A 16,048-nucleotide genomic window follows, 5' to 3' on the forward strand; every position below is an offset into this window, starting at 1 on the left:
ACCGGCGGGCAGGCCAGACGCGCCGCGGCGCCCGCTGCCTCACTCGGGGCCGGTGCGAGCGCCGCCGCTCCGGAGCCTCAGGCGGGCGGTGGGCTGCCCCCGCCGCCGCCGCCGCCGCCGCCGCCCGATGGCGAGGCTGCGGGACTGCCTGCCCCGCCTTATGGGCGCCATCCGGTCCCTGCTCTTCTGGTCCCTGGTCTACGGCTACTGCGGGCTCTGCGCCTCCATCTACCTGCTCAAACTTTTGTGGAGCATCGGCAAGGGACCCGCGCAGACCTTCCGGCGGGTCGCCCGGGAGCACCCGCCCGCGTGCTTGAACGACCCCTCCCTGGGTACCCACTGCTACGTGCGGGTCAAGGTGAGGGCCGGCGCCGGCGCGCAGGGTCGCGAGGGAACGTGACGGCCGGGAGGGCGGAGGGCGCGGGCCGCTCCTTCCCTGACGCCCGGCCCAGCGTCCCCTAGTGTCCCGGGCTCGCGGGGCGCGCGGGGGAGGGGCGGGGAGGGGGGGGAGGGGGCGGCCGCGACGCCAGGGGAGGCGGGAGGGGCGGAGGGGGGTCGGGACTGTCTGCGCGCGGCCGGGGGCGCGGCGGGGAGGAGTGAGGGAGACCGCCCGGGTTCCGAGGGAAGGCGAAGCTGTCTCCCGTCACCTTTTTGCCCTTTAGCGCTCAGATGGCTCTAGGGAATTGCCCCCGGCGGCGCCCTTACTGCCTCGGGAGCCTGTCCTTGCCCAGCTTTTAAAGATTGAAAGAGCAAACAGAATAAGTCATCGGAAAGCAGGAGTTTGCTCAGATCAGCAGGATGGAGCGCTCACAGATGACCTAAGCAGCGTGGAGTCATAACTAAATGCTGTGTGTCTGTGGAGAAGGAGGCCGGCTTAGGAAGCTGGAGACCAAAGGAATGGGAGAGAGTGAACGTGAGGCGCGCGTGCAGACCCCTGAGTGGCCCTGCTGGCCCCGCGCCTCCGCGCGGCCGCGCGATCCGCGTCCCGAGGCTCCAGGTGGCGCCCTGGGAGGCGCCCCGCAGTTTGGCGCACAGGCCTTTCCAAAGTAGCCTCGCGGGAGCGGACGTTGATGTCACCCAGTGGGGGTTCCTGTTAGGAGCTAGGTTGTCCCGCAGCTGGAGTTCAGGAGACGAAGGGGTATGGCTCTCCTACCGTTATTCAGCCTGGGATTGGGGTGAGAGTTAAATGAGTTAATATTTGCAAACCACCGCCACCCACAGAAAGTCCAGTGTCTAGCGCATAGCAAGTGCAATAAAATAATTTGTTTACTAAACCCAATCATGTGCCCACAGCATTTTATCTTCCAAGGCAGAGTCAGAGTTTTTTTCTTTATCCAACATGAGCAGGAAAATCAGTGTAAACATCACCTGGAATTCCTCATAATGCCTTTCTTCTCACTGGCCACCTAGTTTCCCCAGCCCCGCCGGGCGTGGCTCAGCGGTTGAGCATCTACCTAGGATCCAGGAGATCGCGGTTTGAATCCCCGTCAAGGCACATGCCCCGGTTGTGGGTCATGCAGGAGGCAGCCGATCGATGACTCTCATCATTGATGTTTCTCTCTCTCTCTCTCCCTTCCTCTCTCTGAAATCAATAAAGAAAAAGAGTTTCCCCAGAGACACAGAACCAAGGGGTGGAAAGGACATTGATGTGGGAAGTAGCACATGATGGGGATTCTAACCACAGCCCTACTCCCAACCCACTTCATGATCTGTGTTATTAACATCTTTAGGCCTTGGTTTCTAAATCTGCAGAAACGATGGGGTTGGATTAAATCAACTTTAAGATTTTTTTCATATCTGAAAATTCAGTTGTTTGGCCAACCTGGTGTAAAACCCAGTGTCCGTGCTCAGCTTTTAGTTCTTGGTTTCTTTCTTCACTTCCTTCTGAGGTTTTGTTTCTCTTTCTTGCCTTTTTCTCCATTTTCCTCTCTTCGGTTTGCTGTGTATTTGCTGCATCCTGTCTCATTCCTGTGCTTTCTATTTCCCTTGGGCAGTCTTGTCTCCCACAGGCAGAGTGATCTTGAGCACTCAGAGCATTCTGCTGTTACAAGTACACTGATGTGACATGAGGAGCAGGCAGCAAAGGGAACTGTGCAGGCAACTCTCAACTTAAAATAAAAATGTGGGAAGGAGAGAACTAAAAATAAGGAAGGAGGTGTGAATTATATAACTGATGGCACAGCTCTTGACGGGCAAGCTGAGAAAAATACATGAGTAGGGGGTAAACATGGCAGGAATATAAATTCAGATCAGAATCATTTACATGTCTTGTAGAATTTGAATGAGATGAAATGTGACACAGCAGTAAGATGAAAGTCACAAATTGTGACATTGTTTCAGAAGCTCATAATATTCAAATTGATCTTGTTTGTAAATAGAGGAAGGGAAGGTACTGTAAAGGGAATGTTGATAAAAGTAAATCTGTTGCCCTAGCAAGTTTGGCTCAGTGATTAGAGCATCAGCTGGGGGACTGACGGGTACTGGGTTCAATTCTGGCCAAGGGCACATATCTTGGTTGCAGGTGTGGGAGGCAGCCAATTGATGGGTCTCTCTCACATCGATGTTTCTATCTCTCTCCCTCAAAAGCAATGGAAAAAATACCCTCAGGTGAAGATTAAAAAAAAAAAAAAAAAGTAAATCTGTCAGTTTACCCTATTGATAAATCATGAAGTTTTTTCTTTTTGAAAATTAATAATATTTATTTTATTTCTTGATATTAAAAAATAATGCAAGTGAGTTTCTTTTAAATGAATTGAAATATTAAATGTATTGCTTTGACAATCAACACAAATCATGACTAAACTTTCATGTCCTCTATTTTCTACTGCAGGATTCGGGGTTACGATTTCATTATGTTGCTGCTGGAGAAAGAGGCAAACCACTTATGCTGCTTCTCCATGGATTCCCAGAGTTCTGGTAAACTTACCAACTAAATTCTTTTGCGTTAAAGGCTTAGAGTATCATACATACAGGGACTTTATTAATAAATGCATTGAGGACGCTAATGTACTAGGCATTGAAGAAAAGAAGGGGGGATGGCAAAACCCCACCTACCTCATCATTTTTCCAGAGTAAAAAGTCTTTGGATGCTTCTTCCTGAGCTTTTCCCACGTATAGATTTTTCTCCACTCTGGATTTACCTGCATAAATAAACCCAAGTCATTTTCACGTTACACTTCTATTTTCTTCCATCTGGAGACAAGTTAATTAGGTGGTAAACAGCCCATGCAAATCAACATGTGTATGTAGACTCGGTTAGTGGAACGCTTGACATGATTGGCTCAGAGTAAAATGTAAGTCTGAAGCATTAGTCAAACCCGCATAAAGGAACATGGGCAGTGAATTCTGGCTCAGTCACTTACTTGCTGCAGGACCCTGCACACTCATCTACCGTACTCTTGCAGAGCTGTGAGGATAAAGAGCCTTTCACATGCCCCAGTGAACACTCAATAAATGTTCATTTTCTTCCTTCATTCCCATTCACTCAGCGTGGAGATTCATGGGCCAGTAACTAACATCCTTGATGCATTTATTCATAAAGCCCCTTTTATTCATAAAATATTAACTAAAATGTATTAAGGTAATACCTCTTTCAGAGCTAGGTGCATTTTAAATCAGGACTTTGGATGACACAAAATCTTTAAAACTCTGAAGGAGGTAAATATGTCATTGTGGACTTCTGGGTGTTAAGAAAATAGTAAGGGAGAAATTTGGGGACAGGGCATTGCCTCAGACCTTTAAAAAAAAATCATTTTCTTATTCTGCCCGAAGAAGATGATGATGGTGGTGATGGTGATAGTTAACATTTGCTGAGCATTTACTATGGGCCAGGTGCTCTTCTAAATGTTTTACACAGATCATCTCACTTAAGCCTCATAGCTACCCTTCTGAAATTGCCAGTGCCAGAAAGTAAGGCACACCTTGTTCTTGAACTTGAGAGCTGACCTCTGCTGCGTGTCCTCGGGATATAGGAATGATAATGACCTGGGAACATACATGGATTTTTACCCTTAAAATTTCATACCTTATGGAAACATTCAAAAGGGTTGATATTTAACTTTTTAGCAAGAAAGATTTAAAGGTTGTTCCCTGTTTCTATCTCATACCAACCCCAATACTTGTCCGTGATTTTTTTCCTCCTGGGACTTGACTTCTTTACACGTGAAACTATCTACATGAAGATAAAAATAAACAACCATTTGGTAATTGTTTCGAGGAGTTCTAGATAATAGCAGTGATACCATTTAATACAGGAAGAGTGGTTGCTGTCACATTTTAAGAAATTATACTTCTGCACATTTTTCACTGTATTGTCCCATTGTTTACCCTTTATAAGAGCACTTTTGCAAAATAGAAATGCCTGGTGATTCTTGTACTTGTCATAAAGTCTTCAGTGAGTGGAACAGCCTAGGAGGTGCCCAGGACTGGTTCTTGGATATCAGTCCCATTTGCTCCAGCAAAGTCAAGTCTTGGATGTGTCCTAAAGGGATCTGGTCATTGTGATACATGGTTTAGTTTTGAAAAACAACTCCTAGAGATATTTTCACTCTGAAGAGCATAGATTAGGAAATATAAGCAGATCATAGGAACAAGTCTCTTCTATTCACCAAATCCACCATTTGTTACTCCAGCAAGAGCCTTGCTATAATTTATTATTATTATTATTATTATTATCATTATTATTTTAACAATAAATTGATAAACAAAATAGAACCACAGACATGGAAGCATGAAACAGATCTCAGAGGGAAGGTGGGAAGGAGGGCAGGAAGAAATTGACCAAAGAACTTATAAGCATATATGCATAGCCCATGGACACAGACAACAGACAGGGGAAGGCCTTACTGTAATTTAAAACAACAATAACAAATCGCTGACAACTCACTCAAATAGACTATATTGAATTCACTGAACTTTGCTAGCCATTAATCTGAAAGCTACCTAACTGTTCAGGGAGATTCCAGAAGCAACTACATAGATATTGCTGGTAATCAAAACCCTCTTACTATGTCATACCCAAACAAAGACCTCTATGTTAAGGCTTACTCTGTCTTTCTTTTCAATCAAATTGCTACTATTATCCATTATGGAGTTTAGTCAATTCCATTCAGGTGCTCCAATCAGGAAAAAGTCAATTCAAAGCAGAGTTTAGAACAAAGTTATTTTGGTTTTGTTTGTTTAAATTTTTATTGAATTAACTGGAGTGACATTGGTTAATAAAATCATATAGGTTAAAGGTGTGCAATTCTATAATACATCATCTATATTTTGTATTGTGTGTTCACCACCCAAAGTCAGGTCTCCTTGCATCACCGTTTATCCCCCCTTTACTATCTTCTACCTTCCCCCACCCCCTTTCCCTCTGATAACTGTTGTCTGTGTCTATGATTTGTTGTTTTTGTTTTAGTTTTTTTTTTGCTTAGTCCCTTCACTTTTTTCACCCAGCCCCACAATGTCCCTTCCCCTCTAACAGCTGTTAGTCTGTTCTCTGTATCTATGAATCTGTTTCTACTTTGTTTGTTAGCTTATTTTGTTCGTTAGAGTCTACATGCAAGTGAAATCACCTGGTATTTGTCTTTCTCTGACGGGCTTATTTCACTTAGCATAATACTCTCCAGGTCCATCCATGCTGTCACAAAAGGTAAGATTTCCTTTTTTATGCTGAGTAGTATTCCATGGTGTACATGTACCACTCATTTTTTATCCACTCATCTACTGATGGGCACTTGGGCTGCTTCCAAATCTTGGCTATTGTAAATACTGCAATGAACATAGGTACATACATTCTTTTGAATCAGTGTTTCAGGTTTCCTCAGATATATCCCTAGAAGTGGATAGGAAGAATTAACACCATTAAAATGTCCATACTACCAAAAGCAATGTACAGATTCAACACAATTTCTATCAAGATACCAATGGCATATTTCACATAACTAGAACAAATATTTCACAAATGTATATGGAACCATGAAAAACCCCGAATAGCAACAGCAATCTTGAGAAAGAAGAACAAAGTTGGAGGAATCATGCTACCTGATATCAAACTATACTACAAGGCCATAGTAATCAAAACAGCATGGTACTGGCATAAAAACAGACATATAGATCAATGGAACCAACTAGAGAGCCCAGAAATAAACCCATACCTATATAACCAATTAATATTTGACAAAGGAGTCAAGAACATACAATGAGGTAAAGACAGTCTATTCAATAAATGGTGCTGGGAAAATTGGACAGATACGTGCAAAAAAGATGAAACTAGACCACCTTCTTACACCATACACAAGAATAAACTCAAAATGGGTTAAAGACTTAAATGTAAGATTCAAAATCATAAAAATACAAGAAGAAAACATAGGCAGTAAGATCTCAGGCATTTCTCATAGCAGTATTTTTTCTGATATATCTCCTAGGCAAGGGAAACAGAAGAAAAAATAAACAAATGAGACTACATCAAACTAGAGTTATTGCACAGCAAAGGAAACCACTGACAAAATGAAAAGACAACCCACTGAATGGGAGAACATATTCACCAATGATACATCCAATAAGGGGTTAATATCCAAAATTTATAAAGGACTTATACAACTCACCACCAAAAAACATACAATCCAATTAAAAATGGGGAAAGAACCTGAATAGACACTTCTCCAAAGAAGACATACAGTTGGCCAATAGACATATGAAAAGAAACTCAGCTTCACTAATCATCAGAGAAATGCAAATTAAAACCACAATGACATATTACCTCACACCTGTGAGAATGGCTACCATTAGTAAATCAACAAACAACAAGGATTTTGAGAAAAGGGAACCATCCTGCACTGTTGGTGGGAATGCAGGTTGGTGCAGCTACTGTGGAAAGCAGTATGGAGTTATCTCAAAAAATTAAAAATGGAACTGCCATAACCCAGCAATTCCACTTCTGAAAGCAAAGCTATTTAAGCCACTTCAGGTCTGTCTCTTGGGCTTTGTCTTCTCTTTTTCCAAAAGCCCCTTTTCTCTTGCATTTCTCTCTTCTTTGAAAGCCAAGAAACTTTTCCTGGCATTTTAAACCAATTTCAATTTACATTATAAATATAAATATTATTCCTCTATTAATCAAGTTTGGCCTCAATACACAAGAAATTATAATCTTATTTGTAGATCAAGTAGGTCAGACTATTTGACACAATGAAAGCAAAGTAATGGTAAATTGGCAATGTGTGTAAAAGTGCTTTTTAAATAGAAAAGCATTATCTGCATTTATTATCATTACCTAAGAATAGCCATTTGAGAATTGGTGACATTTAATACAGGCTGCCCCCCCCCCAAAATGTACACAGACTTTAACCGCTGAAACCTCAATTTTGAAAATGAAATGTGCCTTTATAGTTATTCAAAGTGTGTGTATACATTTTGGGGGGAACCCTTCTATATACTATTAGATGTTACACAGAAACAACAAAATCCTGGGTCTTCTTTTTTAAAATCTTTTTTTTTTTTTTTAAATATATCTTTATTGATTTCAGAGAGAGGAAAGGAGAGGAAGAGAGAGATAGAAACATCAATAACGACAGAGTCATTGATCAAGCCCACAACCTGGGCATGTGCCCTGACCGGGAATCGAACCCTGATCGCCTGGATCCTAGGTCGATGCTCAACCGCTGAGCCACGCCCAGCCAGGCTTCTTTTTTAAAATCTTAAAGAAACATCAAACAAGACACACATCTGTGAGACCTTTATCTAAATTAACACCAAATAAAGCTGTTTGCCAAGAGATGATTTTTCTCCCGCTCTCTCCCTGCCACAATTTGCATCGCTTTTAAAAATATTCCGAGCTGATGCAGGCGATTTCTTTGAGTCGTTTTCATCACCAGCTGCATGGAATGCACTTGTCATTATTCAAGTGCTGAGGCAAATGAGGGCCCTTCATACACACAGCTGAGCAGAGGCTGATGACAGCTGCCTCTTCTCTGCTGTGAAGGGGAAAGGATATTCTACATCTGAAAATGGCTAGCCTGGGAAACGTAATGTAGCCTCCTTATGTTAAGTGTAATAACGAGGAAAAGGGTTGCTTTTAAAAGAGTTCTCTGCTATTACCAAAAGCTCCCAGAAAAAAAAAAAGTGAATGAAAATAGCTCATCTTGTTTATTTGTATTATTTTCAGGAGTTACTGATTTTGCAATATGTCTCATTCTTGCATCAAAGGGTTGTTTTTTTTAATCATATGAATGACATACCCATCAGTCTATCACTGGTGTTATTTCTTTTCCAGTTAAAAGTGTAAATCAAATATGCTTTATTTATGAACTTCAGGAATATTACATTTAAAAAGTATTCTTTTGCAGTTTATTAAGATAACAGTTGCCCTATTTCTTAGAAATGTTTAAGATATTGTTTAACTCCACTCATTGATAATGGCAATAAATTTATTTGTAAGGCAATTTTAATTACTAATATAATAGTGAAATATGCAGGTATTATGTTTACATAATATCTAATATAATTTTAAATGTAAAATATTGTGGAATTGTACACATTATTTTGAATCAAATTTCTACCTTGAAATCACTAATTAAGTGAATTCTGAATGAAGACACAGATACTTAAGATATTAAAACAATGAACATTTTAGCTGGGGCTGGATGAAAAAGGTGAAGAGATTAAGAAGTACAGGTTGGGCCCTGGCAGGTGTGGCTCAGTTGGTTGGAGGGTCGTCCTGTACATAAAAAGTGGTGGATTCAATTCCCGGTCAGGGCACATACTCAGGTTTCAGGTTCAATTGCTCCCTGGTCAGGGTGCATGAGGGAGGCAGCTGAGCAATGTTTCTCTCTCTCTAAAAAATAAAAATAAAAATCAATAAATCTTTTTTAAAAAAGAACAGATTGGTAGTTACAATATAGTCACAGGGATAGAAAGTACAGCATAAGGAATTAGTCAGTAATGTTACAATTACTATGTACAGTGCCAGGTGGGTATTGGAAACATCGGGAGGGGGGGGGGTCCACTTTGTAAAGTGTATGATTGTCTAAGCACTATACTGTCTACCTGAAACCAATGCAAAATAATATTGAAAGTAAATGGTAATTGAAAAATAAAACAATGCACATTTTAATAGAAATTGAATATAAATTTCCCTACAGGAACTTGGGAACTTTAGTTGACATTGTCTCAAGCACTATGATGATTCAGTGCTTTTATTTGTTTGTGGTTTCACTTTTTATACAAATCTCTATTGAGCACTTACATGGTCTAGATATTCTTCCAGACAACTCAGGGAGCTCACAATCGAGCAGAAGCACCAGAGGCCAACAAATCTTTATAAAACACATACCCAGTATACTGAAGTGTGTGTGTACAGTTGGGAGAGGATAGAAGGGACCCACCCAGCCCGCCTGGGAAGTCTCCCGAGGAGAAGATTCCCAGGGTGAGGAGGAGTTCTGTGAGTGAAGGTCGGGATTTGGGGGAGTAGGGAAATGATGGGGAGGGGTAATGTTTCAGACAAAGGAAATCACGTGAACTAAGTTATAAAAGCAAAAATCGATACTTTGTTTATTCACTGCAAGTGGCTTGGTGCCCCAGAGGCAGCAGGATTTAAATCCTGCTCTGGCTCTTTGCTAATTCTGTGACCTTTGGCACAGCGACTAACCTCCCCGCGCCTCGGCTTCTTCAGCTCAAGTGGGATGATAATAACCCCACTTCACAGGGTCGTTTTGCAGATCGGCGTTCCGGTACATGGAGCACTTAGTATCGCGCCGGGCACGCGGTGAGAATGATGCAGATGCTAGCTAGTGCCTTTTGTTATGTATCGAGTGAGAGAGAGTAAAATAATCAGGCTGGGAGATTGGGTTTAGTCAAATCTTGGAGGTTTTGTCTGCCAGAAGGAGCTTGGGTTTCACGTTATGAGTAATAGAGTGTCAAGAAAATATTTTAAGTGGGGAAATTACATGAGTTTGTGGTTTTGCTACATCACTTTGGTTTCGTAGAAGGAAGAACCTAAGAGGATGAAGTGGACACAGATGAGTCAATAGGTTGTTGCATTAATGGAGGCCTGAATTAAGGTAACGAGAGCAGGGATGGGCAGGAAAAGTGATTAAATAAATATTGAAGAGGTTAATCTGCAGAACTATACTGATTGGGTGTGATGGATTATATAAAGAGAAGAGTTGGGCTTCAGTTACAAAGACATAAAAAGATCAATTCAAAATTTTAAGTAAGGCTAATAAGAAAATAATAATATCATATGTATTGACAGATGAATATCTTTAAGGAAACAAACTGCTTTATTTGTTTGTTACAATCCAGAGGCAAGATTAACAATATCACTATGGCCTAGCTAAGAAAGACACTTTTTATTAACATTTTCAAATCCAGCTTAATTGGTAATGATTTTACAGATTTTCATAAATCATAGATAGCCTAGTAATAGATCAAAGATTCTGTATCCATTCATAATTCCAAATATATGTCTGACACTCTTCCTGATAATGTCTGTTGATATAAAGTGGTTGATTTATTTTATTGGTCTTACTGGATTTTTTTCATTTTGCATTGGTTTATAATTTCAGATCACTGTGTTCACTTGCCTGTAGCACTCCAAAAGTCTTTTCAGACAATAATCTGCCATTTGACTAGTGTCAGATAATTTTTACACTGTGTTTCCATGAACAGATGTGCATGCAAATTTTTTAATGCATATTTTGAGTTCCATAACATAGTGAATCACTTTGAAAAATCCATGTCTTTTTCCCCCCGTTTGTTATCTAAAGTGATTTTGCTTATTTGAAGAAAAAGCTTGCGGGTCTCTGTATTTAAATTAATTCTGCTATTAGGGAATATCTGGCCAGCGAGGCCTCTGGACTTAGCTATAGCAATATGGCCATTTTAATTGGTCAGTGCCAGTGCCATTTTGATTGTTAAGTGTTTTTAATATCACGCTTGCTTGTACTCATGGTGTAGGATCTTCTCCACAGATGAATTTTGTTTTAGCAAGAAGAGGTTTATCTTAACCAGTTGTTTTATTGGATTCTTCAAGTCATAATCTTTCTGTAATCTTTGGACTTTTTCATTCATAAGTGGACTATTACTACTAAAAAACACTGAGCCCTATTTGCCAGTGGAGTTAAGTAAGTAAAATCTACCTTTTAGGGAAATAAATTTTCATCTCATAAATTTTTTCAGAGAATCAAGTGGTTCTACAATATAGAAGCATTTGTAGCTATAGATTCCCTGATAGCTGCACACATTTAAGAAAAGCTTAGAAAATTAATTTATTAAGTACATATATAAGTATATTACTTTTAGTATCTGATATTTTATAGTTTCTGTAAATACTGGTGCTTTGTTACACCCCACTGGAGCTGGTAAAAAAATTTTAATAAAGAATATCAGTGCTTCCTTCTCAAACAGGTCTCTTCTTTCCTGCTCATACTCAGCTCTATAACCTTTCTCAAGATAAAGACTTTCTCATAGTTTTCTACTTAGGAAATTATAGTGTTACTATTTGTATTGGTTACTTTGGTATTTTTAATGTTTCTTATGTCCCGCAGGTATTCTTGGCGTCACCAGCTAAGGGAGTTTAAAAGTGAATACCGAGTTGTAGCGCTGGATTTGAGAGGCTATGGAGAAACAGATGCTCCCATTCATCGAGAGAATTATAAACTGGACTGCCTAATTACAGATATAAAGGATATCTTAGACTCTTTAGGTAGGTTACTTAAAAAATAGTATTCTTTTTAAGGGACTAACATTCAAGAAATTGTAAATTGATAACCGCATTTCCTGGGAGGATGCATTTTTCACCTACCTGGGTTGTTATCTGGATCCTGTCACCATGGTTTTGGGTTACAGACCAAAATGTTTACACCAGGAATTTAAAATAATACATCCAGAATAAGTATTCAATCCACCAGCCAAGAATGACTTTCAAAATTATTTTTAAAAATAGACCTAATGTTACTATTTCCCCCCCCAGAACTAATTATTGGAAATTTGAGTGTTATACTCAGAAAATCTGTCTTCAGAACCCACACCTAAATACTCATTTTAAAATGTTACAAGCTGCAGAAGCACTTGCATTATCTTACTTGTATTGATCAGTTAGCACCACAGTAATATTATGTAACAAGCCACCCCAGACTCAATGGCATACAGCCACACCCATTGATTCCTATGCTCATGAATCTACAGAGCAACTGTAGGCTGGACACCTCTGGGTTTTTTTCCTCAGGCTGACCTGTAGGTCCAGCTGGGACTGGCTTCTCACTGTGAGTTGGACTGTAGCCCAAGCGAAAGGGGAGTAGCTACCTGGGGAAGCTCTTTTCCTGGCAGGGCAGAAATGGTAAGAGGGTGAGCTGAGCTGCACATGCATATTTCAGGTCTCTACTGTCAGCCCTTTGGCCAAAGCAAGTCATATGGCTGAGCCCACAGTCCAGTCATACACCCATCGCAAGAGCAAAGCAAACCACACAGTCCAGTCTGACATCAAAGGGGCAGCAAAGTACACTCCTGTGGCAGTGGGGAGAGGGGAAGAGTAAATTTTTTTTAAACAACAATCTAATCCACTGCATCCCTTTTGACTAAAACCCAGCAGTTACCACAGTATGTTAATGGATACTGTTCTTACAATTTAGTAAGAAATCCATGCAATCAAATTAAAGGCCCTTTCTACAATAATCGAATGAGAACATAGATCAGGCCAATGTTCTTAGAGCAGAAAAAAATGGATGAGTCTGGGGGTGGGGGGTGTCAATGCAATGTTGTCATTTAGTCTGATTACAACAACATAGACTCAGAGACACTTATTTCCAACAGCCACATTTCATTCATATTTTGTGGTAATTCAGCCAGACCTGGCCTGAATTTGTCATCATGCAATTTTCTAGGCAAATCAATAATAGAAACAAGATGTTTCTGTGTGTGTGTTAGGATAGTGGTGGGGTAATGGTAAAAATACTTACTTGAAAAAAATTAATTTTATGTACTGTAGGAATGAATTACAAGTTAATCTTACCCATCCATACAAAGGAAATCCTGTTGGAATCACTGCTAATCAATACTTTAACTTAATTCAGATTACCATAATGATTACATGAAATGAAACTTGTATGTAATTGGTACTATAATTAAGACTTTCCACTAATTCAGTTTGATTTCACAGTTCCAAATTTACTGTGTTGAGTTGTAACATTGAATTTGTGAAGTTAGGGAGAAAATAGATGCTTCTTTGAGATACAGATTTACCAGGTGGACACAGATGGGACATTGATGATTTTACTGTAACTAGAAATTTTCCAGCATTCAAAAATAGCTCGAATAATGTTGCTTATGACAACCTAATTATGTGTAGCCTTAATCATGGTTTCCAAACTATTACAGATTAAAATATATTTATATTCCTGGGAGAGATTCTGAATTTGTAGGTCTAGAGTGGAGCCTGGGCATCTGAGTTTTCCAAAAAGCTACCTAGGTGATTCTGACATACATACAGGTTTTGGAAATACCAAACTCAGTATCTGCACAAAGTGAATCACTAGGGTTGAATAGTGGAAAGATTAGCTTCAGAAGTGAACCTCTTTTATGTGAGTTAATGACACACCCACCTGTTTCTTTTCAATGATGTCAACATTATTTCTTGATTATAGGGTATAGCAAATGTGTTCTTATTGGCCACGACTGGGGGGGCATGATCGCTTGGCTGATTGCCATCTGTTATCCTGAAATGGTGATGAAGCTTATTGTTATTAACTTCCCTCATCCAAATATATTTACAGGTGAGTTTAAGTTTCCATTAAAGCATCTTTGCCAGCATGACAATTCACTATTGTCATTGACACTTTGGATTAAAAACAGCAAAATTTGGTTAACATAGTATTTTTAAAAATTAAATTACTAAAATATGATATTAGCCTATGACAATGTGCTTTAAATATTTACTATTTAGAGTCTCTAAGAAACAGCTTCATATTTTCTCGCATAATTTTCTTTTTAGAAAACATTTTACTGTTAACTTGGGGAGGGATAAAGGGAAAATGCAGTAACATTACTTTGATGGTAATGGATCTTGACAGCCTAGAAATAAGCTCTCCTCTTGCCTGACAGCTTTGGCTATCAGGAATGGCAGGATTTTTTAAAGCAACAGTTCTCAAATTTTTGGTCTCAGGACTCCTTTATATCTTAAAAAGTATTGAAGACCCATTGAGCTTTTGTTTAGATGGATTATACCTATAAATGTTCACTGTATTGGAAATTTAAAATAAGACTTTAAAAAAAATTTATGTATGAATTTATGAAAAATAACTTCAGTACATGTTAACATAAAATTTTAATGAAAACTAGCTACATCTTTCAAAACAAAAATTTTAGTGAGAATAGTGTCATTGTTTTACATATTTGCAAACCTCTTTAATTCTTGGCTTAATAGAAGGCAGCTGGATTCTCAGATCTGCTTCTGCATTCAGTCTGTTGCAATATGTTGTTTGAATTGAAGTATATGAAGAAATCTGGCCTCACACAGATTTGTAATTGGAAGAGGGAGGAATATTTTAATAGCCTTTTCAGATAACTGGATTTTCTTTAACACTACATAAAAGTCAAAAATTGGTGGTCTTTTAAAGGTTAGTAACAATGTGAAATCTGATGTCATATTAATGAACTTTTTGTACTCTGTTATGTTAAAATCCATTGGTATTTCTAGCCCTTTGAATGGATTTTTCTACCCATGTATGATTTTGCATCATCATGTGTTGGAAGATATTGGTTGAGTTATGCCGATCTTCCATAATTTGACACATTTCATTATATGATATCAAAGAATCACATTCATTAATATCACCCCAATTTCATTTTTTCAAAAAGCCACTAAGTGTTCCAAAGCCGTCAAGCTCACAGCAGCAGATACAAGTTTCCAAAATTCTAATTTTCAGTTGACAGTTTGAATATTATCATTGGCAACAAATACTGTTGTTTTCCCTCAAGTGAAAGGCTCGCTTTGTTCATTTTTAAGAGTCAATCTGCCAAATACCCAAGTCTGACTGATAATAGTTTGTTAGTTATCCTTTCAAGTAAAAATGGTGTTCCATAAAAATGCAACTTATCAACTCAAACAATTGCACAAGTGCTTTTCCTCAAGACAGCCTTTGTATCTGGGTGTGCACAGAACTGCTTGTATGTACTTGCTGTTTCACCACAATATTAAAAAGACAGGTACTCAAAGGTTGAAATATAAAATTAATAACTTTTGCTGTTTCAACGAGGACATTCTTAAGTAAAACTGGCATTTACTTGTATGTGTTTATTTGTTTATTGCAAGTATGTGGTAGTGCAGAATATTGTCACTACCAGTATTGTTTAGTGTCACTGCCTTGATTGTGCTCAGGCAGCGATGCTGGACTCTACCGTGGCTTTCTTACCATCAGTGCAAATGTCAGCAAAATGAGAAACGCTGATAGTGTCTTAGTTTTGTTATGAAATTGTTTTGACCACCTGGATTCCTTTAAAGGGTCTTGGGGATTCCCAGGGATGTACAGGGACTGTACTTTGAGCACCTCTGCTATAAAGGGAATTCATAAAATCTTAAAAGTGATTAAAGACTAGAGACCTGTGAATCATGCTTTTTTTTATTTGGTTTGGGCAGAAATTACAATTTTTTCCTCTTTAGCCTTCTCACGTTTTCTGGGGTTCAGGTACTGCTACAACCTACGGCAGCCTCTGGGGAACAAAAAATTCAAAACATATTTCTGTTTCCTCCTCAAAATTGAGCAGGTGATCGAGAAAGGGACCATAACTACCTAAATGTTTTATATTATGAGTGTAAGAGCTGAATTTTTAGATACATATCCAGTTGACCAATCTCTGTTACAGCGATAGGATGGATGCTTAGGATTCAAATGTCAAACTGAGATACATCGTGTTTTTCTCAGTTGCATTAGTCAGCAGAAGTCTAGCTACATGCTTGTTCGATTGACCAGGACCCTAGACTAAATGTTATTTTGGATAAACTGTAATTGGTTGTTTCAGCAAAAACATACTTGGGATATTTCTGAAACAATTTCATCAGTGGGTT

At 39.3% G+C, this 16,048-nt stretch overlaps 1 protein-coding gene across 2 annotated transcripts in view; it reads left to right on the plus strand.

Annotated features, from left to right (window-relative positions):
• The window catches only part of EPHX4 (epoxide hydrolase 4), a 31,313-nt gene continuing 15,265 nt past the window's right edge, over positions 1-16,048 (plus strand). Inside the window, exons 1-4 of one of the 2 annotated variants that reach the window (XM_081144061.1) lie at positions 1-358; positions 2,831-2,916; positions 11,535-11,692; positions 13,629-13,757. In XM_081144061.1, coding sequence (XP_081000187.1) covers positions 128-358; positions 2,831-2,916; positions 11,535-11,692; positions 13,629-13,757 — 604 coding nt within the window. In that variant the 5' untranslated portion in view covers positions 1-127. The remainder of the gene's footprint in view (positions 359-2,830; positions 2,917-11,534; positions 11,693-13,628; positions 13,758-16,048) is intronic. The other variant, XM_081144062.1, reaches the window with a different exon arrangement.

Source organism: Miniopterus schreibersii (assembly GCF_964146895.1).
Source record: "Miniopterus schreibersii genome assembly, chromosome: 8".
Lineage (NCBI taxonomy): Eukaryota > Metazoa > Chordata > Mammalia > Chiroptera > Miniopteridae > Miniopterus > Miniopterus schreibersii.